General features: G+C 34.6%; 1 protein-coding gene across 1 annotated transcript; it reads right to left on the reverse strand.

The window, feature by feature from the left end:
* Window positions 1-2,627: 2,627 nt before the first annotated feature.
* Window positions 2,628-23,007, reverse strand: cip2a (cellular inhibitor of PP2A). Its single transcript, XM_056451055.1, has 21 exons — window positions 22,587-23,007; window positions 19,838-19,985; window positions 19,629-19,741; window positions 16,511-16,605; window positions 15,523-15,619; window positions 15,314-15,436; window positions 15,034-15,179; window positions 14,878-14,953; window positions 13,429-13,656; window positions 12,233-12,392; window positions 10,838-10,979; window positions 8,870-8,969; window positions 8,664-8,782; window positions 5,562-5,751; window positions 5,317-5,391; window positions 5,117-5,227; window positions 4,816-5,012; window positions 4,608-4,721; window positions 3,469-3,551; window positions 3,241-3,359; window positions 2,628-3,078 (listed from the first exon to the last, which is right to left on the reverse strand). The coding sequence occupies exons 1-21, from the start codon at window positions 22,686-22,688 to the stop codon at window positions 2,926-2,928; spliced, it is 2,691 nt and encodes an 896-aa protein (XP_056307030.1). The 5' UTR covers window positions 22,689-23,007; the 3' UTR covers window positions 2,628-2,925.
* Window positions 23,008-23,313: the final 306 nt, after the last annotated feature.

Consider the following 23,313-nt stretch of genomic DNA (forward strand, 5'->3'; position numbering starts at 1 on the left):
CCACTAAAAGATGTCACTGACACATCTCATCAAGTTTTTACAACATTTATGTATGCGTAAAAGATAAATGAAGATATTTTGAAGAATATGGGTTAAAAGGCAGTAAGTTTACCCACATTTTTCGTTGTTTGGATGAGACGTGAAACCAAGGCCCTGACTCTCTGTCATTAAAAATCCCAGGATGTTCTTCGAAAAAGAATAGGGGTTTAACCCCGGCATCTTGGCTAAATTTGCCCACTGGGCTCTGTCCATCAAGGCCTCCTAATCATTCCTATATCATAATTGACTTCATCAATCTGTCTCCTTTTCACCAATAGGCTGGTATGTGGTGTGCAGTCTGGTGCAATATGGCTGCGGAGATTCCCTCAAAAATGTGTATAGCGCTTTGAGTGTTTAGAAAACTGCTATATAAATGTAAGGAATTATATTAATTAAATTACCCACATTGTGCTTAGTAACTGATACCCAAAATGGGTTTGATATTACTTAAGGATGAGGACAATCTATACTTTTGGGTCAACTAGGCCTTTAAAAACAAAGCAAAACATGATCATCTCCCTTTATAAAAATGTAGAGTTAATTGTCTTATTAGGCTGCAGGTTGATGTGACCACAAAAAAAAAAACAAGCGAGGTAGTTTTTTTTGTTGTTGTTTCTTTAATGCTAATCTGTGGCCAAACCAACTGTCAATTCTATCTAGCATTATATTGATATTTATATGACTAAATTGTATGTATATATATATATATATATATATATATATATATATATATATATATATATATATATATATATATATATATATATATATATATATATATATATATATATATATATATATATATGTGTGTGTGTGTGTATATGTGTGTATATATGTGTGTATATATATACATACACACACACTACATCAGCGTTTCTCAACCACGTTCCTGGAGGACCACCAGCACTGCATGTTTTGGATGTCTCCTTTGTTGGTCACACACGTTACTGGTCTTTCCGTGTGTTAATGAGCTGATGATTTGAATCAGGTGTGTTTGGTTAAGGAGACATAGAAAATGTGCAGAGCTAGATCATCTATGGGATGAATGATGTAAATAAATGAAGAAGTGTGCCTCATTCCATAAGAGGGTTTGGTAAATTACTCTTAATACTAAAACTGTGACAAACTCTGAGTCAGAGATAATCAGTCTTAAAGGAAATCATACCTTTAACCTGAAACTGAGACACACCTCCAGTAATAGAACAACAACAACATAAGAACAAAAGATAAGAATGTTGTGAGCTGTTATGTTTTTAATTATTGTTACAAGTGATTTTGAATATAGAATATGCCATTAAATGTGATAGTCTATTAAAATGAAATGTGTTTGTTCCATCAGAAATTAGTTTGACAGCATGATTTTGTGTTTGTTGGACTGTATTGAAGCCCATATGTATGTACAGTATAGTTTATCTGAATGCATGTATAGTTTATCTGTAAAGTTACGGTCTAATGAACTGTTTTGTAACTGAATTATAACTAATTTCTAAGAAAAGGATTACCTTTTAGTCTGCTGTTTGTAGTTACTAATTTATCACAAGTGCTGCCACTAAAGCTGCTGTGACAAACTGTGAGAAATTCTTAAATAGGTTCAGTAAGATTAACAGATGCTTCTTTAAAAAATAGTCACACACGGACATCAGAAAATCCCCTAAATTTCCAATGAAACTATGTTTTCTGCAAAGTGGAATGGAATCCGGTCATAAAAATGTAATTCACTGCCAAAACATGGAAGTTCTCAAAATTTGCTCTGTGTCTGGCATACTGCGTTTATAATTAAGATGATGCATTAAAATAATATGGTAAGAAATAACAATTTGAATCAAAAAGCAGAGTAAGGATTTGTTTTAATTATCTAAAAAAAATAGTAGCAAATGGCGCAAAGAAGCCAGACACATTAAATTTACAAATGAAAGCACTCTTATGTAAAATAAAGTTGTATGATTTCAACTGTTTGAGAAGGTTTTTTAGATTAACTATTAAAACGAATCCCAAAATAAAGAAAATAAAAATTTTTAGAAAAAATAAAAATAAAATACTAATAAAAAACATTGATTACAAAGAATTGAACGCTCCAGGAGTGCGTGGGATGTACTGCATAATAGTGTTACAATCTTAACTGATTATCTGGTCCAGCAAGATCTATCTGACTGGATAAACAACCTTGTCAAAAACAACCATGAATGTAACTAATCAGGTTCTGGCAAAAACACAGAAACAAATGCTAAGTGAAAAATAAGCTTGAAACAACTCAGAAAACATATAACTTTGTTCATGCTTAGACCCTAGTCTACCATTTTTGTTCTGTTATGTGCATATTAATTTGTTCTACAAAAAATAATGATTTACAAGCTTCCTTAATAGCATTCCTGCCCTAAAGCTTTCCTTTAAACAATGAAGTCATATACCTTTAACTACTTTAACTAGCCTTATCATCGTGGAACTGAAAGCATGTTCAACTGTACCTCACCATTTATCCAGGTGTGTCTCTAACCAATGTCTTCAGAAAGTGAGGACGAGTTGGTCAGGACATCTCTGACATTCTATGATGATCTGCATCAGACAATGAAGAAGATATTTTTATGAAGTTAAAATATGAAAACGTTCTTGTTTATTGAAAAATAAAAAGGAAAAAGTTCAAATAGTTGTATGGTGCCCTCTGGTGGACACATCATGTAATTAAAAAATGTCATTTCAATCTGAAAGCATCAGATATGGAAGTAAACAAAAACGTGACATTAATATTCTATGTTTGACAGATATTTAATCATTCATTCGTAGCCATATATAAGAAAGTGTACAGAAGAACAGTGACAAAACATACAGATATAATAAATTATGTTCATTTCATTGAGCATGTGGAGTATTTCATGATTTAAAAGCATGTCACAGAGAAAGGTTGGCAGTGACATCGCCTTTGAGTTTGCCGCTGCTGAGACTGTGAATCATGGCGATCATTTGAGTGTGTTTGCCCAGTTCTTCCTCTATCTTCTCCAGTTTGGCCTCTAGCTGGGATTTCTGCAGCTCCAGAGATGAAGCCTGAAACATGAATACGACACACATGGTCATTGGAAGGCCTGTCTGAATATTCATATTGTAGGGAGAAAGCATGTACAGCTAAATTATGTATGTATTTTTTGAATAATGATGCACATGATTTGAGCTTGACTGGTGGTAGGTTTGAATGAGTGTTGACGGCACCTTGATGCTGGTGTCCTTTCTGGCTTGCTCGGTCTTATTGAGCTCTTTCCTGAGGATGGAAATATTCTCCTCCATCTCCTTGATCTGCTCTTCTTGTCTCCTCAGCTCATTCTGAAGACCTGTTTAGTACAGCAAGATACTTTGGAGTGAAAATTAAATAAAACTGAACCAGAAAATCCATGAATCAAACGATGCTCTATTTTATTCCACTGTTGCATTTTTCCTCACCTGTAATATTGCTGTCTTTTTCCAGCACATCCGCTTTTAGGTCCTTTATATGCTGTTCTTTTTCTGCCAACTCAGCAAGAGTCCTAAACAGACATCACAGTCTTACAAATGATTAACTTTACATCACCAGTTAATTACTATAGTGGGAACAATAATGAAGTTATAAATAACATTTGTTTGATGAATATATTTTGCACTACAACACAAAAGCTATTTTGACTAATTGAAGAATAGCCTAATGCAAAATCATAATAATAATAATAAAAATAAAAACTATAATTATAGTTCTCCTCAATAATATGGTTGTGTTGTACTTCAATAACAACAATAATTTATAACAATAATATTATTAATGTCATTTTGACATTTGTACAATGGTGGTGATATGCATATCCCAACATCTTAGTATAATAATAACTATCATTATTATTATTATTATTATTATTATAAATATTATTACTGATAAGATAAATTGACATTATAATTCTATTGTTCCTTCATTTAAGGGTGGCGTGTAAATAAAATAACTTTAATAATACTGTTATTAATTGGATTATTGTTATTAATGTTTTGTTTATAATAATAATAATTATAATTATTATTATTATTATTATTATACCACCAATAATAACATATCACCCTGCAGCCCAAGACCGGTTACTCACTGAAGCTAAGCAGGGCTTGTATGGGATGGGAGACCACATGGGAAAACTAGTTTGCTTCTGCAAGTGGTGTTAGTGAGGCCAGCAGGGGGCGCTCAACCTGTGGTCTGAATGACCTAGTAAAGTGAAAGGAAAACACTATATTGTCAGTGGGCGCCATCTTTCGAATAAGATGTTAAGCTGAGGTCCTAACTCTCTGTGGTCATTAAAAATCCCATAGCACTTCTCGTAAAGAGTAGGGGTGTAACCCCCAGTGTCCTGGCCAAATTGCCTCCATTAGCCCTTACCCATGGCCTACCAATCATCCCCCTCCACCGAACTGGCTCTATCACTATCTCTTCACCCCACCAATAGATAGTGTGTGGTAGGTGCACTGGCACCATAGTCCTGTGGCTGCCGTCACATCTGGATGCCACGCACTGGAGGTGGTGTGATTGTGGTTGTGATTGTGATTGTGGTTCTATTTAAAACACTGACCGCTCCTGTTGGAGTCTTAATCCCTCATTGGTCTTTCTCAGACCCTCTGCCTGCTGGGTAATAGAGATATGAGCAGCCTGCAGTTCCTTCAGTGTCCCTTCACTCTTGTCATACCTAAAAGGAAAAAGTTGCTTATCAGTAACAAAACATTTGACAGATCCATTTCTGGAGGACTCAGACATTGAATACGAGTGTGTGAGACACCGACCTACTGAGCAGCTGGTTATAGGTACCCTTGAGCTCCTGATGCTGGTCAGCAACTGCCTGCAAACGGCTATTGTGTTGCAGGAGCTGCTGGCTGTCAGACTTCAGTCTCTCAACCTCCAGCAGCTGATCGTTCAACTCGGCCTGCAGATCCTCTTTCCTCCGCTCTGTGTCTTTCAGCAGCGATGCCAGTTTACGTGCCTAAAATTGAGAAGTAGAGACCTTGCATGTACAAAAATAGTGTTGTTGTTGAAGTGGTCAACTTTAATGCTACAGATAGGAAAAAAAGCATGTCTGTGTGTAACCTCAGCTTCCGCCTGAGCTCTCTGACAGCGGTATTGAGCAATGAGCCGGTCTGCCTGTGACAGAGCGAGCGCTTTGGCCTCCAAAAGGTCCTGCAGACGGCTTTCTTTACTCTACGTACACAGGAGTAAACATAATTTCAAATGCATGCATGCATGCGTATGGTACATAAATACACTGGAAGATGTGATTAATCACTCACCGCTAAGGCAGACAGCTTCTGCTCATATACATCAATGATCTCTGACATGTGCACATCTTTAACTTTCTCCTGTAACTGCAAGACTACAACATTAGAAACAATATCCGTTTGATTCAATGTTGTTTGCTGTTTACCATGGTTTTGTGGGCATATGTCTATTGCCAGTTTGTGATTACATGCAACTAAACCCACATAGGAACATTTGCAAACATTGTGGTCTCAAGCGGAGTAAAAAATAAAGTCACCTCCACGCCGTTCTGAAGCTTCTCGATGAGGCTGTCGATGCTGTGGGAGGCAGAACCAGAGGGTTCGGTGTGCATCATAGGAAAACTCTTGCTAATGAAGGATGCGTCTTCACTAGCAGAGCTGCTCCTGATGGACAGCCCGCCGTCCCTCTGACGATAAGCGTTATTGGCAGCAATACTGTCACCCAGACTTTAAAAGAAGAACCAGAGAGGAAGATTTCATTTCCAACATTTAGCATCAAAGCTAGCAAAACTATTCAAAATATTGTGGTCATTATTATTATTTTTTTTTTGAAGCATTAATGTTTTGTTCAGCTAGAATACTTTGAAATTCAAGTAACAGAAAAGAGATTTATAATTTAAGTTTAAAAGATTTTATATTTTAAATAAATGTAGATTTTTTTGGTGTTTTTTATTACTGATAACTAGGGCCAGACAGAATCTGCTGACATTTTTTGCTATTTCTGCAGAGAATTTGGTAAAAAAAAAAATATATTATCTGTGGATTTATGCAGAATTATTTTTGGAGTACTTAAAAACGTAATATATGAAATAAAAATAAATAGCTTTTAACTTTTATTTAATGTTTACAATGCAAATCCATTTAGATTCACTTATTTGGTAAGCAAAGCAAGTCTCTCATATAACTGATCTACTAAACGACAGAAAATATTAATTTACAAAATGTATTGTATTACTTTACATATACTGTATACGCACTATATACTGTTTTGCATCTCCTAATTCTGGTTTGCACTCTTTGCCATATGCCCTTAAGTGTAATTGTATTGTTTACAAATTTGTATTTTTTGCTTATATTTTTAGATTACATTATATGTGCAATTGTACTTATTGTAATTACTTTTTAAATTTCTACTTTTTTGTATTAATATTATAGGTTAGGCATTTAGGGTCTGAGAGAAATGAAATTTTTATTCTCTGTATGTCCTGTACATGTGGGTGAAATGACAATAAAGCTGACTTTGTTCATTGGATTTATTTACAAATCAAAGTCAAATCACTTTTATATTAAATCGATATTATTGCTGAAATTAATTTAAAAAACTAAAAGAAATATAAATTTACACAAATTTACACAAGTAAATAGACTCAACAATTTCTGGAGGATCAAGCGATGATTACAAATGCAACAAAAGATGTTTAAAATTCAGCTTTTCCATCCAAGAAAATATTTAGATTAAAATACAAATTCAGATCAAATAACTGTTGTCTTGGTGAGCATAAGAAACATTTTAAAACACTTTAATTTCTGCTTACCAAACCCAACTTTGATAGCTAGTTAACAATTCGATGGCTAAAGAAAATGTATAGATTTTCCAAAGAAAACAAAATGCATGTACATGCAAAAAACCACAATGCCAGGCTGTTACAAGGTGAAGTTTCATAAAGTCTTCAAGTGGTTTTATCCTGTAACTTCGTATAGTCAATACTAAGATGACACATCTACATTAATGAAGGTTGCTAAATGCTTCTGGAGGTTTACTATGGCATTCTTGCATCTATTTATTGATCCAACCTAACAGTACACACTCACTGGAATCTTCACTGGAATAAGAGACTAACCTCCAGTTTTCTAAAGTTTTAGGCCACTGCTTAGCCCTATTTGAAGTAACCATAAAATGGGTAAAAGAGCAATTTTAAACATGAGTTAAATAAAGTCTTCTAAACATTATACAGTTGAGGTCAGAATTATTAAATCAGTTATTAGAAATGAGTTATTAAAACTATTATGTTTAGAAACGTGTTGAAAAAATGGGGAAAAAATAAACAGAGGCTAATAATTGAGGGGAGCTAATAATTCTGACTTCAATTGTATATAAAACAAAACATTTGATATTTGAACTGACCAAAACTAAAGCACACTTTCAGATTTTTTTCATATTTCAGTTGTGATGAAAGCATGCTTAATTAATTTGGGGCTAATGGAAAACATTTCTGTTCAAACTGGGGAAAGAATGAGTCCAAATTGTATAACGGAGTACATTAAAGACACAGATGTCAAACTGAGCTCTGAGCTCTGCAGAGTTTAGTTCCAACCCTGCTTCAACACACTTATGCCACAGTTGCACTAGAGTTTAAGCATGTGAAATTCCATCGTACTGCAAATGCAGCAAACTTTAAAACCTTTCGCAGGAGCTTGCGTTTCCAGTCTGCTGCATTCACATGCATATGAATCTATGGGGTGAAAAGTACAGTATGACCACAGCTATATTTGTAGGTTCCATTAAAAGCCTGAAGGACTGATCAGTTAATCAGAGTTTAAGTTAAACAGTGCAGAACTGAGTTTCCAGGAACTTGCAGTTTGGCACCTGTGGTTTAAAATACATTTTCTATAGCAGGAAGTTGAGATAAAGCTACATGATTGAGCTAATAAAGATCACAGCACTTGTATCTAGCAAACCAGTGATATCCTTAACAGATGTACTGAAGTCATTCAAACCAGGACCTGCGCATTCCCTAAAAATCTTTGGACTGCTGGGAAATAAACAATATTCTTGATCATTTATATCTTCTATAATTTATGTCGTTCCTTAATTTTGATCTCCCCTGCAACTTGCATCTAAAGGCATCTGCCATTTATATGATGAAAAAATTGCTTTTAATTCAGGCTAAGATTCACAATGTTTGAAACAAGTCATTATGCTACTGGAAGACTGCCCTCAGACTGTGGTGACTGTATTAAAGGTGACAGACTGTTCAGTTTCTTGCACAGACCAAGTGTTTTACTTCATAAGACCACAATGTATCATCAGGAGGCATAAGCTTTCATTTGTTTTGCCTGTATGTATTCCTTTAATGATAAAAGAGCCAATAGGAAATGACTTGCACTTTAAGAATTACCAAACACCACACAGTATCAGCTAAAAAAAAATTAAAATTAACAGTAATTTTTGGGGTGAACTATGCCTTTAACAGCAAATAAAGTTTTAATCCTAATCAATAATAAACCAAATGTGCCACATTAAAATGAAACTACTATTTCACACTATTTTGTGCTTTATATATACAACAATGCACTTTAACAAAGTTTTTGACACCTGCAAGTAGAAGTTCACACAATGGCAAAGTGTTTCGACTCACATGACAGAAGGGAAGTCAGGCAGAGGGGCCGCTTCAAATAATATGCGAAGTGCTATCTGAACATGTTCTCTGCAGTTAGAGGTCAGAGCCAAAGACAGAGGAGTCACCATGCGCTGGTCCTAGAAGCAACGGAACAGTGGTCTTGTTAAAACAGTTATAAACAGATTGATCGGAAACTGTGAGGAAGTGCAGCGTAGGTCTTGTACCTGTAGGATCCTGTAGAAGGATGTCTCCATGTCTGGCATGGTCTGTCTGAGATGGCTCATCAGCTCTAGAGTTTTTAACACCACCTCAGCACACAGCTGACTGCAGATGCACAAACAGACAACTTTAAAAAGCCACGACACCAGCAGTATGTTCACTGAACAATAGAAAAATATTTCAAAGCTTAGTAATGCTACTGTAGATTACTAAAAAGAGTTTTTATTTAATTTTTTTTGTAAATGTCATTTGCATTTTAATCTTAAAGTTTTACTAATTTAATTGTGAGCTGTGCATTTTTTAAATTTAAATTAAAAAATATAATAAATATAATAATAAAAAATATAATAAAAATATATAATTATATTTAAATAATTAAATGAATTAAAGTTGAATTTATTTGTTTTTATTTTTTGGGTAACATGTCAGTCAACTTTAATCAGTTGTTCTTTTAGTTATCTAAAAGACCCATTACAACCTTTGAAATATTCTACAGAGCATCCAGAAAGTATTCATAGCGCTTAACTTTTCAATATTTTTTTTATGTTACAGTCTTATTCCAAAATGGATTAAATTTATTTATTTCCTCAAAATTCTACACACAATACCCCATAATAATGACAATGTGAAAAAAGATTTTTTGAAATTGTTGAAAATGTATTGAAAATAAAAAACCTGAAAAATCACATGTGCATAAGTATTCACAGCCTTTGCCGTGAAGCTCTAAATGGAGCTCAGGTACATTCTGTTTCCACTGATCATTCTTGACATGCTTCAGCAGCTTAATTGGAGTTCACCAGTGGTAAATTCAGCTGATTGGACATGATTTGAAAAAGCATACACCTGTCTATATAAGGTCCCAGGGTTGACAGTGCATGTTAAAGCACAAACCAAGCATGAAGACAAAGGAATTGTCTGTAGACTTCCGAGACAGGATTGTCTCAAGGCACAAGGCTGGGGAAGGTTACAGAAAAATTTCTGCTGCTCTGAAAGTTCCAATGAGCACAGTGGCGTCCATCATCCATAAGTGGAAGATGTTTGGAACCACCAGGACTCTTCCTGGAGAGAAGGAAGATCGGGGAAGAAGGGCCTATGTCAGGGAGGTGATCAATAACCCAATGGTCACTCCGTCTGAGCTCTAGTGTTCTTCTGTGGAGTTATGAGAACCTTACAGGAGGACAACCTTCTGTGCAGCAATCGACCAATCAGGTCTGTATGGTAGCCTGGAATTTGCCAAAAGCATCTGAAGGACTCTCAGGGCACACTCACATTAGGTACAGTTGCCTAGAACTGTGCCAAAGCACGATTGTCCCCCATCCCCTCTCCCCCTCGGCCTGCACTCACATTGCATCTTTACCTACTGGATGCATGCTTACATCATCGATGATGCGATTTCAGTTTAACAGGAAGAGAAGCGCTCTCGCTTAGCACAGTGAAGATTGCTTTATTTATATCATTATGTATTATTTTTGGTCGTTTGGGATGCAGTGACATGCAGTCAAACATTTCGCCGAATAGATACACCACTTTTGACGCTCATAAATTATCATAAAAGTCATCGTGCTGGGGGTATTAGGAGGTTTGCTGAAGATGCAGCGACGTGCAGTGAGGGGTTTGCATCTTTAATAACCTACAACAGTTTGCGTTCATTGAACAGTAAGAATGGTTAAAAAATCCATATGAAACAGTCCCCTAAAAGTGAAGTTGCGCCTCCAGTTTCGGGCTTAGGCGCACTTTGCACTCACTACAAGCGTACTGTGCCAAAGCGCAAGTGAACTGCATATATATATATATATATATATATATATATATATATATATATATATATATATATATATATATGCAGACCTCTTGGCCAGGCCACTCTGTAAATGAGATCTTGATCTCAATGGGTTTTTGTCTGGTTAAATAAAGAAACTATATATATATATTAAAATAAAGAAATTGAATAGAAGTGTAACAGATTTGCTTACCTGAGCTGGTAGCTGGAGGTGGAGCAGGTGGATCCGGTGAGGTCTTGACTGCAGGAAAGCAGAAGCTCCACCTGCGAGACACACACCTCAGGGCCGAGCCGCTGAGACACCAGCATCCTCAGAGCATCATCGCCACAAAGCAGTGAAACAGTCAAGGATCAGACACTTCAACACAGCTAGAAAACTACTGGTCAGCTCATATTTAAGCCAGACTAATTGTGTTTCCCAAATTGACAATTTAAGCTTAATGATTGCAGATTTTCTATCCTAAGAGCACATTTTTGGACATCCTGGTCACTAAATTAGCATCACTCTAATGTCTTTGTATAGAAGTCTCATAAAAGCCTAAATATAAATCTAATTTAATTTAAAAAAACATCTAATTCAATTAATTTCTGGCATTTTTTAAGCATGTTTCATCAATATGCAGGTAAGAAATTAATTAAAGACCAGTTAATATTTATTAATATGTTTCAGTAAAATATTTGTTTGTAATTTTGATTTTATTCTGTAGACTGATGACATTTCTGTCAAAAATAAAACAAAAATTGTCAAGTTCATTTAATAAAATAACAAAAACAGATGGCATGTTTTCAGATATTTATATCAATTGATATTATTTATATTATAGTATTAGTCAACACAATACCAATATTCTAACTGAGAGGAGAAAAATTTCTAAGAAATCAATATGTGACCCTGGACCACAAAAGTTGCACTGGTATATTTGTAAGGGCCGTTATAAGTGCCGTCTGACATTTGCTATTACAATGAGCATTTTTCTCAGCCTCCTGTGATTATGTAAATTATATCACCTTGAAGGCAATGACAAGAAGCAACTCTTTGCAATAAAAGGGAAATTATTGGGCATACACACAGGAGCCTGAGAAAAAAAAATGGAGGATTTTGGAGGATTTTGCATCTGAACTCTTCATTTACAGAAATAGCCAAATGTTCAAACATATTTCTCAACCAAATATTATCGCATCCCAACAAACCATAAATCAATAAAATGCTACTTTATTCAGCTTTTGGGTGATTTTACACTTATGACTGATTTTGTGGTTCAGGGTCACATATTTGGTTAAATGTATTTATAATAATTTGGCAGAATGAAGCAGATTTTCAATGATAACAACAAAAAAATATTTGCTATTGTTGTCAACTGTCATTTTCTGGTTTAAAAAAAATGCTCTAAATTGCTATTTTTATTAGAATTCTTGAAGAAATGTTTAAAGAAAAAACTAAAATTACCATTTTTCTCAAAACCCAAACCTAATAAATCAAATGACAATATAAGCTGTGTATATCCCACAGCTACTGTGCTTTCTAGATTATAACAATAGCCATCCCATACTGATTATCCTGTAAAGTGTGCATAACAAGTGAGGATATCAAGCAGAAAGTCAACGACACGGCCTGCTCGTAGACAGTGTTTTTTAAGCAGCTGGTCTCCTTCTGTGGAGTCTGGAGACTGCAGCAAAACCAACACCTCCTGCAGAAGCAGCTCCACGAATGACTGCGCTGAGCTGCACAGAGAGGAACCAATCGCCTCCTGGAACAACACAAAAAGAAAATGATCAATTTAAAGTCACATGATAACAGCGTTGAGATGATAGCATTTTACATGTATTCCTAATTGATCACAAACAAATATTACAGTCATTGTCAGATATTGCAAAAACAATTCTTATTTAGATTATGCAGCATTATTAAAATCATTTGTTATATTATATAACACAAATAATTCTATTAAATATTACACAATAAATAACCCAATTGTTATTAAAACTATTAACTAAAATTGATCTATTCAAACTACTATCAGTGTATGCTCTATTGATTCCATTTTTACTTAATTTACTTGCTTAATGTTTTCTTTTATTGTTGGTACTGGTTCAATCTGACATACAATTGTGCATGTCCATCTAATATACACTAAAATGATAAAAAACACTAACTTAAAACAATAAATCCATATAAAAAATCTTGCATATAAGTAATATAATGACTATGATTATAAATGGGCTTGTGCTTCATCCCGCTTCATTTCGAACTGACTAAACTTGTTTGTTATTTTAAGTAGGTTAGGTTTAGAGTTAGGTTAAGTTATACGTACAAGTAAACATTTTGTTGATCCTGATGAAATGCATTTTGTATAGATTATGCTTAAGTGTATGATATTCTGTTCGAAATGAATAAATCAAATCAAATCTGATAGCAATAATGAAGTAGTAAAAGTGGATACGAACACATTAAAGTGGTGGTGTTAGTAATCTGTATCTATCTATTAAATCTAATCTAATTTAACGTCTAATTTAACATTCAAGTAATTTTACATGTAATTTAACTATGAATTGCATAAAATTTAATTATTTTAATACTATTTTAACATACAAATATTTTTACCTTCTAATACCATTTCCAGCCATTGGTCATAATATGAAAAATATACATTTTTTCAGAAATTGTATAAAATTTTTCTTCCACGTAAAACATTTCTTGTCATTATTTTTTGTCAGGTTCTTTTAGAAAAACAGTAATTTAGAAGAAGCACTATTTAAACAGACTAAAGTGAAATGCTGGCATACTTCAAACAGCTCAGCTAGCAGGGACAGAGCCTGCATGTAGCACTGCTCCGGACCATCCAGAGGTGATGTGACCCAGTGAACGAGTGCTAAACTTGGCTCAGACCCTCGAGCCTGAACACCTTTTCTAGTTCCAGGCTGCAGTCGTGGGGCTGGAGGTCGCAGCACAGTCTCGCAGACCAGTTTACGCAAAACAGGAACTGAGCACAGAGACACCAGCAGCTCCATAACCTGCACAGGCAACAACTTATGAGCATCTGCACCATTTTAGATTACAGTTAACCCTATAGCTGTCTCCCCCACTTGAACATGACCATTTAAATGATTTCAATCATCAGTGCTTTGGTGCAAAGATTTAAGCTTGGTCTAATTTTAAAAAAGAAACTTGTTGGAGTTGATGAAGTGAAAAACGATTAATAAGTCATGTGCCTTTAAGTTTATGAAAGTAATAAAACAGTAATTGTATAGTTTATTATATTACATATGCATTTTCACAAAAACAGTTTTAGCCCCAAATTGAAAGAAAATCAAAGCTAAATATTCCAAATTTGAAGTTGATATCTCAAAAATGACACAGTTTTTATTGGTGACTGTATGAGGGTACTCCTGTTTCTGTGTTGTGTTTTGAAGAATGTGAAGCATTTTTTCTTTCACATTTGAGACAATATTTGTAAAGCAGGCATAAAAATCTATAGTATGGGCGGTCTGATGATATTAGGTTTGAATTTTACCTCTAAAAAACATTTTAAAAATTGTTTTACATATGGATTGCTGTAGCAAAGTAATGTTTTACAACTCTGGTTAGCATCCTTGTTGCAAATTAATAAATAACTGTTGCTTAGTAATATCTATCAAAAATCAGTCACAGACTTGAAAACTAGAAATGTTAAGCTTTTAATTGATACATAGTTTGTCATGATTGCTTTATGTTTAGACTATAACAATAAGGTTTAAATATGTAACCACAGATGGTCTCACAGGTTGAATTATGACAGTAAACGTATTTTGATCTATTACTCTTCCTAAAGACAAAAGACACCGGTAAAATATGTATTGAGAAGAGTTAGACCAGGGGTGTCCAAATTCGGTGCTGGAGGGCCTGTGTCCTGCACATTTTAGTTCCAATCCCAATTAGACCCACCTGAACCAGCTAACCAAGCTCTTTCTAGATATACCAGAAACTTCCAGGGAGGTGTGTTGAAAGAAGTTGGAGCTAAACTATGCAGGACACTGGCCCTCCAGCACTGAGTTTGGATACCCCTGAGTTAGACCTTTCCAACATAGTTTGTAGTGATTAGATTAGGATTTAACTGCAATGTAGTTTAGTAAACATCAAGTGACAGCTAAGAGCTCCTAATTGACTCTTGTATGTACAAAAGCTATTGTACAAACTACATTAATATTGCCTACAAATGTATTTATTATTTCTACAAACTTTATTATGCATTTTACCTTTGATGCAGTATCAGGATCTTTGCTGTGCAACAGCCCAAGAACCTCAGACAGACAAACCGAGAGGTGTTTATACCTAGCGTTGAGAAAGACACAAATTAGTTTCCGAAATAAGAAATACATTTCAAACAAAAACAAAAACTCTCACAAACATACTTAGTCAAGTAATCAGCAATTTTGGGGTTCTTCAGGAGATCCACTAACAAGTCCACAGCATAATTCCTGGTTAACGTGCCATCTCCGTTGACCGTGATATTAAAAATTAGCTGGAAAGTCTGATGAATGTTCTTTGCATTAAAGAGCTGCAAAAACAGAGATACAACCTCAATACCACACATGGAAACAACAACAGGGGCCACCTAATGTTTCCAGCCACAGGACCAGATGACAAAAAGATACAAAGTTAAACAACCTACAAATAAGCATCTTGCCTTACCTTCTGCCCAACCTCTTCGTTAAGAGTCAAACTTGATAAAATGGACAGCGCAAAGACGACAACAGTCAGACAGTTATGACCCAGGAAATTAATCAAAGCTCTGTAGAAAGCCTTCACATTACTCTGCAAAAAAAGGATAATATTAATCATCAGAATTTCTAAAAGTTCACATTGAGAGTGTGTGAATAAGAGCTGATGTTGTTTTTCACCTGTGATTTGATGTGTGTCTGCACTGTTACGTCATGTCGACAGAGGTTGGCCATTAGGCCCAGACAGGCCTTTACAATGTCATCATTACTGGACTGCCTGAAGACAAACATAAGCATTCAATATTTGTTAAAACACTTTTTCAGTAATTACAAAAGGATGAAATTACTTGAATTTTTTCATGCACAATAACATTTTGTATTTTAATTGACAGCTATTAGCCCTCTTTTTATTAAAAGTACAGAACAAGTTTCCTTGTGGTTTTCCACTCCCCCACACACAACCCTCACTTCCTCTGCGATACCTAAAAGCGTTTCTCTGACGAGACACCACAGAACAGTTTTGTGTACAAATTAACATCCAGTTTCAGTATTAATTCACACGCTTTCTTAAAACACCATGATACTCCAAAAATACAAGCGTAAAGTAAATCGTATACTGTTGTCGTCACTACTGGTAGACTGTTTGTGAAAGGATTTCTTCTTTTGTCGGTCATTGGCTATTATAGAAGAAAGAGTGCATACACAAAGAACACTTACAGTAATATGGGTTCTGTATGATGTCTAATAGACTGAAAACTATGTATTTGCTATTATCTCAACGGCAGTTAAGATATTTTTGAAAAGCTTCAAATGCTGTTTATTTGATCAAAAATACAGGAATAAAACCGTAATATTATATTGAAGTTATTATTATACAAATATAAAATATGTTGTAACATTATTCTTGTGATAGCAATGTTGAATTTCTTTTCATCATTAGCACCCAAAACACAAAGTATTTGAAGAATATATTTGCTTGAATCAGAACAGTGTTGTACAATTATAACTGTTCTACTCTCTATTCTGATCAATTAACTGCATCCTTTCAACCCCAAATTTTAGATTAATATTCTACACTATCAATATGAAGTCTGCTGCACTAAAAAGTGCCTGATTCATCTACTTCATACAAACATCTGCAAAAAAGAGTGAATGCTGTGGCTCTTACACGTGTTGCATTAAGAAGCTGATGAGTTCGTGGATGTGAGAGGCGCAATGCAGAGTCCTCACGTTGTAAGTCAGTCGCTGCAGGACATTGAGGCACTGTGGAGACCATTAGAAATATTATACACACGACCACATCCACAAGTAGATTTTAATAACTTCAAATACATTAAATATAAAGATTATAGAAGTAAATTAAAGGATTATGACATCCTCACTAACTTTCTACAAAGTTCTCTATTGAGCTAAAGAGCTGCAGAACTTATAGATTTGCCTTGTAAATGTGATGCTACATGACACTGATTTTACACTTTAAACAGTGATCTCTCACACACTAAAAGAGCATCAAAACTGGTTTAATCTTCTGATAAACTGGACAGCTTTTGAATACGAGACTGTTTCTTGTAAAAATATCAAGACACAAAGCCTCTTGCCAAAAAGTAAGATTTTTTTTGTAATCTTTTAGATGCCATGAATATATCATCATATATGATTACCATCATGTAAGGTAACCCCTTCAGAAAATGTTTTTATATAATTTAGTTTCTTGTATAAAGACTCACGTCTAATACTCGTATATAGGTTCTAAATATTTTCTAGGAAGTTTTTAAATTCTGTGAAATTACATTATTGCATTTTTACTCATTATTATGCAGGATTTATTCATTTAAACATTTATTTGATAATTTAGATAATTTTTGATAAATTTGATAAACAAATGTTCACTCACTAAATTAAATTAAGTAAATTAAATTAAATGATTCATTTTCTTTTCGGCTTAGTCCCTTTATTAATCCGAGGTCGCCACAGCGGAATGAACCGCCAACTTATCCAGCATATGTTTTACGCAGTGGATGCCCTTCCAGCTGCAACCCATCACTGGGAAACATTTAAACACTTTTCATACACACATACACCACAGACAATTTAGCTTACTCAATTGACCTATAGCGTATGTCTTTGAAAGAAATTCCAACTGACCCAGCTACCTTCTTGCTGTGAGGCGACAGCCCTACCAACTGCACCATTGCAGCCATTGAATTATATTAAATTAGCTTAATGTTACATATTTATTGTCAAAGCATTTGTGATGTTTACAACGGAAATATAAATGTAATACAACATAGATGTAAATCCAACATATGAAAAACAAACAACATTATAGTGAATAAAAATAAACAAAAAAAACCCCCAAAGAATAAATTACAATATATTTAATAATCAACATTTTAGAATAAAACAATGATAATAAACAGTATATTTTACAATTAACGTTTTATGATTCATTTATAACAATTTGGAATTCATTTAAAAACCAACTGTCAAAAGACAAAAGTTTGTAGCTAAAATTAAGGCACTGTGGTCAATGCCATTAATCAACAACAAAATACTCAATTAAAAATTTAAGGCTGAAATTAGAACACATGGCCTTGAGCATAACAAAAATACTATATAAAAATAAAAAAAAATTGTATTTTATGCTGATGTATGGTGTTTCTAAATCAGGGTTGTCCAAACTCTGTCCTGAAGGCCGGTGTCCTGTAGATAGAGTTTAGCTCCAACTTGCACACCAGCAAGGATGTTTCTAGACAGCCTTGATTAGCTGGATTAGGTGTGTTTGATTAGGGTTGGAACTCTCCAGAACACCGGCCCTCCAGGACCGAGTTTGGACACCCCAATAGTACACAAGTGTTACAATCTGGTTTTTATTTTTAAACTGTAAACTGAATCTAACCAAAAACCATGACCACGGAACTGTGAAACAAAGATATTGTGAACCACCCCACCACTAATTACTATAATTATTATTTTTAGCAATTCAATACTTAAAAAAATAATTGTAAGTTATTTTTACTTTTTAAAAATATTTTTATTTTCACTCAGTTTAAAAACCCTGGACTAAAAGCTCAATCTTGGGATTTAAGAATCAAAACTGCTTCATTAAAATAAGGATATATTAAATCTGCGGTTTAAAATTAACTTCCTAAGATGCAGTGTTTAAAACAACCCTATATGAGTTCATAAGCATGCATACTAAACCCAAAAGACCCATACTCATACATGTTATATTATTAGAGATGCTCCGATCGATCAGTTGAAGAACGGTATTGGCCGATATGATCACATTTAATGACTCGATCGGTACTCCCTGATCTGGCCAATTCGATTCAATTCATCTTTATTTCTACACAGCACTTTTACAATGTAGATTTCACATAGAAGATTATAGTAAATTGAAACAGTGTTAGTCCAGTTTTCAGTGTTGAAGTTCAGTTTAGTTGGTTTAATATTCACTGCTTAGAGTTCAAACACTGAAGAGCAAATCCATCGATGCCGATCTCATGAACAGATCACAAGTTTTTGTATTAGTTGGAGATACGCAAAATATTTGAATTATCTAGCATATATTTAGGTCTTTTTACATATAAGAACTTCTGTTTTTGACAATATTGCAAGTTCATTAAAACCTGGCTGGATATAATACATAAAAAAATTAATTAATTTGTTAACATGAATATTTAATAATAAAGCTTCATGTAATAAACTGTAGTTTATAGGCCTGTTTCCTTTTATTAATGAAGTTTTTCTTCATTGTTGAATTCTTCTTCAATCATTTGCAGTGTTTCCAAATTGCATTGTTTGTCATTTTTCTTACCAATTATTTATTTGTTTTATCTATTTTCTGTTAAGCTGCTTCTGAACATGACATGTTCACACATAAATGGCTGTAAGAGACATGAGGGATTATATGCAGCATCCTTAATTTATTCTCTTAGGTAATGAGAGATCTCCACTTAGAGGGAAATCGAGCTTTATGCATTTTAAAGCTTGAAGCATCAGAATCAGTACTCGGTATTGGCCGACCACCATGACAAGGAATTGGTAATCCTGATTGGAGCATCCCTAAATAATATAATACTATTTTACAGCATTTCAGATAAAATCAATGCAATGTTGTTACACATAGGAAACTTATTTGAAAAGTATTTCAGAAATTTAACCAACTGCAGACCTAACAGCAAAGTCACATCAAACACCTCCAAATAAACGATGCTCACATATAGAAATATACACATCAACACGCATGAATGACAAGTTTTAAAAAGCTTTTTTATTCTCACCTGCAGCACAAGAGGCTCTTCTGGTGTGGTTCTGTTGCAGTGAATTATAGCTGCTAGAGTTCCAGTGAAGTTGTAGCTGCTGTGAAGAGCCTCTTTGGTCTCACCATCAGAAGCTGTTGGGGCATTAAGACATGTACATGCATTGATAAATGATGTGTTTGTGACTATAAGCTGGCCATTTAACTTAAGTATGTTAAAGAGTTTAGTACCAAATTGTGCCAGCAGGGATATAATTGTCCCGGTCAGAGCGTGACTGGTGTTGGGGTCTCCTGCTACTTCCATGAGTCCACTGAGACACTCGCTGGGCAGCACCTGACCTGAGAACAGCACTCCAGAACATTTCAGCCCAGAAATGTCCTGCAGAATGAAAAAAATAAACAAAAAATATCAGTTAAATATTAAACTTTGTTTCGATGTTTAACTACATTATAACTTTTGTTAGAGCACACTGGGTTGAAGTACCGGTATTTAACAATTAAAACGTTTTAATTTCTTCTGTATTACAGAATAAAAAATTGCACAAAGATTTTTTTTTAATTATTGCTATGAGGTGTAGAATATATAAAAATGACAGATTTAAAATGTTACAATTAAATATGTACTAAAAATAGTGACTTGAAATTAATGCAATAAACACCATATATTATATTTGACATATTTCTATTACATAATTATATATAATTAGTATCTTTTATATTGCAAATTGCATATTTATTTGTCAAAACATATGAATACCTTTTACATTTTATTTGATAGCCCAATGCAGTTAAACTAGTGCTGCACAATATATCATTTCAGCATTGATATCACAATGTGTGAGAATCCGTAATAGCCACATGCAGGGATCTGCAATGTAGTTGGTATTATAATTGACCAGACATTACAGTTAACAACATAGTGGTGTAATTTCATATTTTAACCTAGGAGTAAAAAGTTTATTATTTGCATGTGTTTTTAAGAAGAACTGTAAGAATTTGAAGCAATTTAAAGCCATTTGGGCACAATAAATTTAACGTTTGTAGCTTAAAGATTAATTGTACATTATATAATTATTTACACAATTAAAATGACGGTGTTATTATTATTATTATTATTATTATTATTATTATTATACGGTGGGTTTTTAATTTCTGCTTCTGAATACTTTTGTCTCCACTTTCCTTCCTAATCTTAACTGCCTCTCTGGCTATACCACTAACTGTACTCCTATCAAAAACAAAATAAATAAATAAAAATGACTAATTCTTTGCTTCTTGGACTTTACACACCAGAAACTTGTCTATAACACTTATTCACAGCTGCTCTTAAATTGCTTCCTTGTCCTCATTTGTAAGTCGCTTTGGATAAAAGCATCTGCTAAATGACTAAATGTAAATGACTCCCCAGAAAATCATAATTTTTAAAATAACAAATGCATTTTTTTCTCTGTTGTACCTAACTTTGCTTGTTTGTTTATTTAGATGATATTTTATGCAGCTAGACTCCCCTACAGAATCATCCCAATCGATCTGAAATGATGCATTCTTTGCAAGCTATTCAAGTCATCTGCTAAATTATATTGCAATGTACACTCACCGGCCACTTTATTACACCTGTCCAACTGCTCGTTAATGCTCAAACCGAGCATCAGAATAGGTAAAAAAGGTGATTTAAGTGACTTTGAACGTGACATGGTTGTTGGTGCTAAACGGGCTGATCTGAGTATTTCAGAAACTGCTGATCTACTGGGATTTTCATGGCACAACCATCTCAAGGATTTACAGATAATGGTCCGAAAAAGAGAAAATATCCAGTGAGTGGCAGTTCTGTGGGGACAAATGCCTTGTTGATGCTAGAAATCAGAGGAGAATGGCCAGACTGGTCCGAGCTGACAGAAAGGCAACAGTAACTCAAATAAGCACTCATTACTACTGAGGTATGGAGAAGAGCATCTCTGAACCCACAACACGTTGAATCTTGAGGCGGATGGGCTACAGCAGCAGAAGACCACACCGAGTGCCACTCCTGTCAGCTTAGAACAGGAAACTGAGGCTACAATTCACACAGGCTCACCAAAATTGGACAATAGAAGATTGGAAAAATGTTGCCTGGTCTGATGAGTCTTGATTTCTGCTGTGACATTTGGATGGTGGGAATTTGGCATCAACAACATGAAAGCATGGATTCATCCTGCCTTGTATCAATGGTTCAGGCTGGTGGTGGTGGTGTAATGGTGTTGGGTATCTTTTCTTGGCACACTTTGGGCCCATTAATACCAATTGACCATTGTGTCAACACCTACATGAGAATTGTTGCTGACCATGTTCAACCCTTTATGACCACAGTGTACCCATCTTCTGATGGCTACTTTCAGTGGAATAACGCAACGTCATAAAGCGTTCACTGTAAACAAATGGCCTCCACAGTCACCAGATGTCCGTCCAAAAGACCACTTTTGGGATGTGGTGGAATAGGAGACCGTGTTGAATCTATGTCACAAATAATTAAGGCAGTTCTGAAGGTAAAAGGGCGTTCAACCCGGTACTAGTAAGGTGTACCTAATAAAGTGGCCACTGAGTGTATCTAGCAGTAAATGAAAATATAGCAATGCCAGGTTTATATATATATATATATATATATATATATATATATATATATATATATATATATCGTAAACCCCTAATTTAAACGTTTGAAAACACATTCTTTTGAGCATAATTAACGTTACAAGTAAAATATATTAGGTATAGCTTATGTCCTTTTCAAAACACTAAAAGAGAAAAATTAGTTTCAGTCACCTTTTATTTCTATAGTATGGAAATGACAAACGAGAGTGCATTGACTATCATTCCCTAATATTTACTTTTGTGCTTCCCCCAAACAAGTCATAAGGCTGAAACAACAGGAAGGTGACTAAATGATAACGCAAATTAACAGTTTACAGACAGTAAAACAGTTTTTAAAAAGGGTTTCACTCACTTCAATGTGTTTTTGCAGCTGTGATGCATTTAAAGCGCTTCTGTTATTTCTGTACTGTCGAATGGCCAACAGCAGAGACTTCAAACAAGTCGATACATCCATCTTTACATACGAGGACGGTCAATGTCGGCCTTGAAAAATAATATTTAATAACAATGACACTTATTAGGGGAACTATCTAAATTGCTTCTAGGTAGATTTGGTAACCATACAGTAGTAGGCTAAGCTAGCTAGTAACGTTAAAAGACGACGTTGGTGAAATTAAATAACGGATATGTCGTATAAACTTCAGTACAAAAGTATTGAGGTGGCTTATATCCTAAAATTATATTTCCTAGGTTTTATTTGAGTCAGTTTGAACTAAAAAGGTTTAAATTGATTAAAAAAGGTTCCCCACTGGTTTACAACAACAGCTACTTCCTCCCGCGAACACTTCGAATCGCCGGAAGAGTTCATTACAAAGAAGAGATGGGGAGATGTGGTCAACATTTACAAATGTCTAGTTATTTCCTAGGTAGATATAGTGTTAAGCGTTTCACGAAGCAAAGTATAACGTAATAAACGATTCGTTGGGATTCTGTTGTTTAATTTATGTTGGTTTGATTAAAAAAAAATGTATACTTGGGAAAACAGACCCCCCCCCCCTCATTTTAAAAGCATGGTTTGTAAACCAGCGTAATACGACGGCCTCGTAGCCCTGACGTAAGCACGTCAACGTGGTATAAAC

This window comes from Danio aesculapii, chromosome 24 (assembly GCF_903798145.1).
Source record: "Danio aesculapii chromosome 24, fDanAes4.1, whole genome shotgun sequence".
NCBI lineage: Eukaryota > Metazoa > Chordata > Actinopteri > Cypriniformes > Danionidae > Danio > Danio aesculapii.

Bases quoted from the DNA above. Each gene is read 5' to 3' on its own strand.
- cip2a (XM_056451055.1), bottom strand. From the start codon at position 22,688: ATGGATGTATCGACTTGTTTGAAGTCTCTGCTGTTGGCCATTCGACAG. The intron at 13,657-14,877 runs GTAAAATGCATA...TTGCCTGTGCAG, and splicing joins ATCCTGATACTGCATCAAAG to GTTATGGAGCTGCTGGTGTC. The intron at 10,980-12,232 runs ATATCCTCACTT...TGACTGTTTCAC, and splicing joins TGTCGTTGACTTTCTGCTTG to TGCTTTGTGGCGATGATGCT.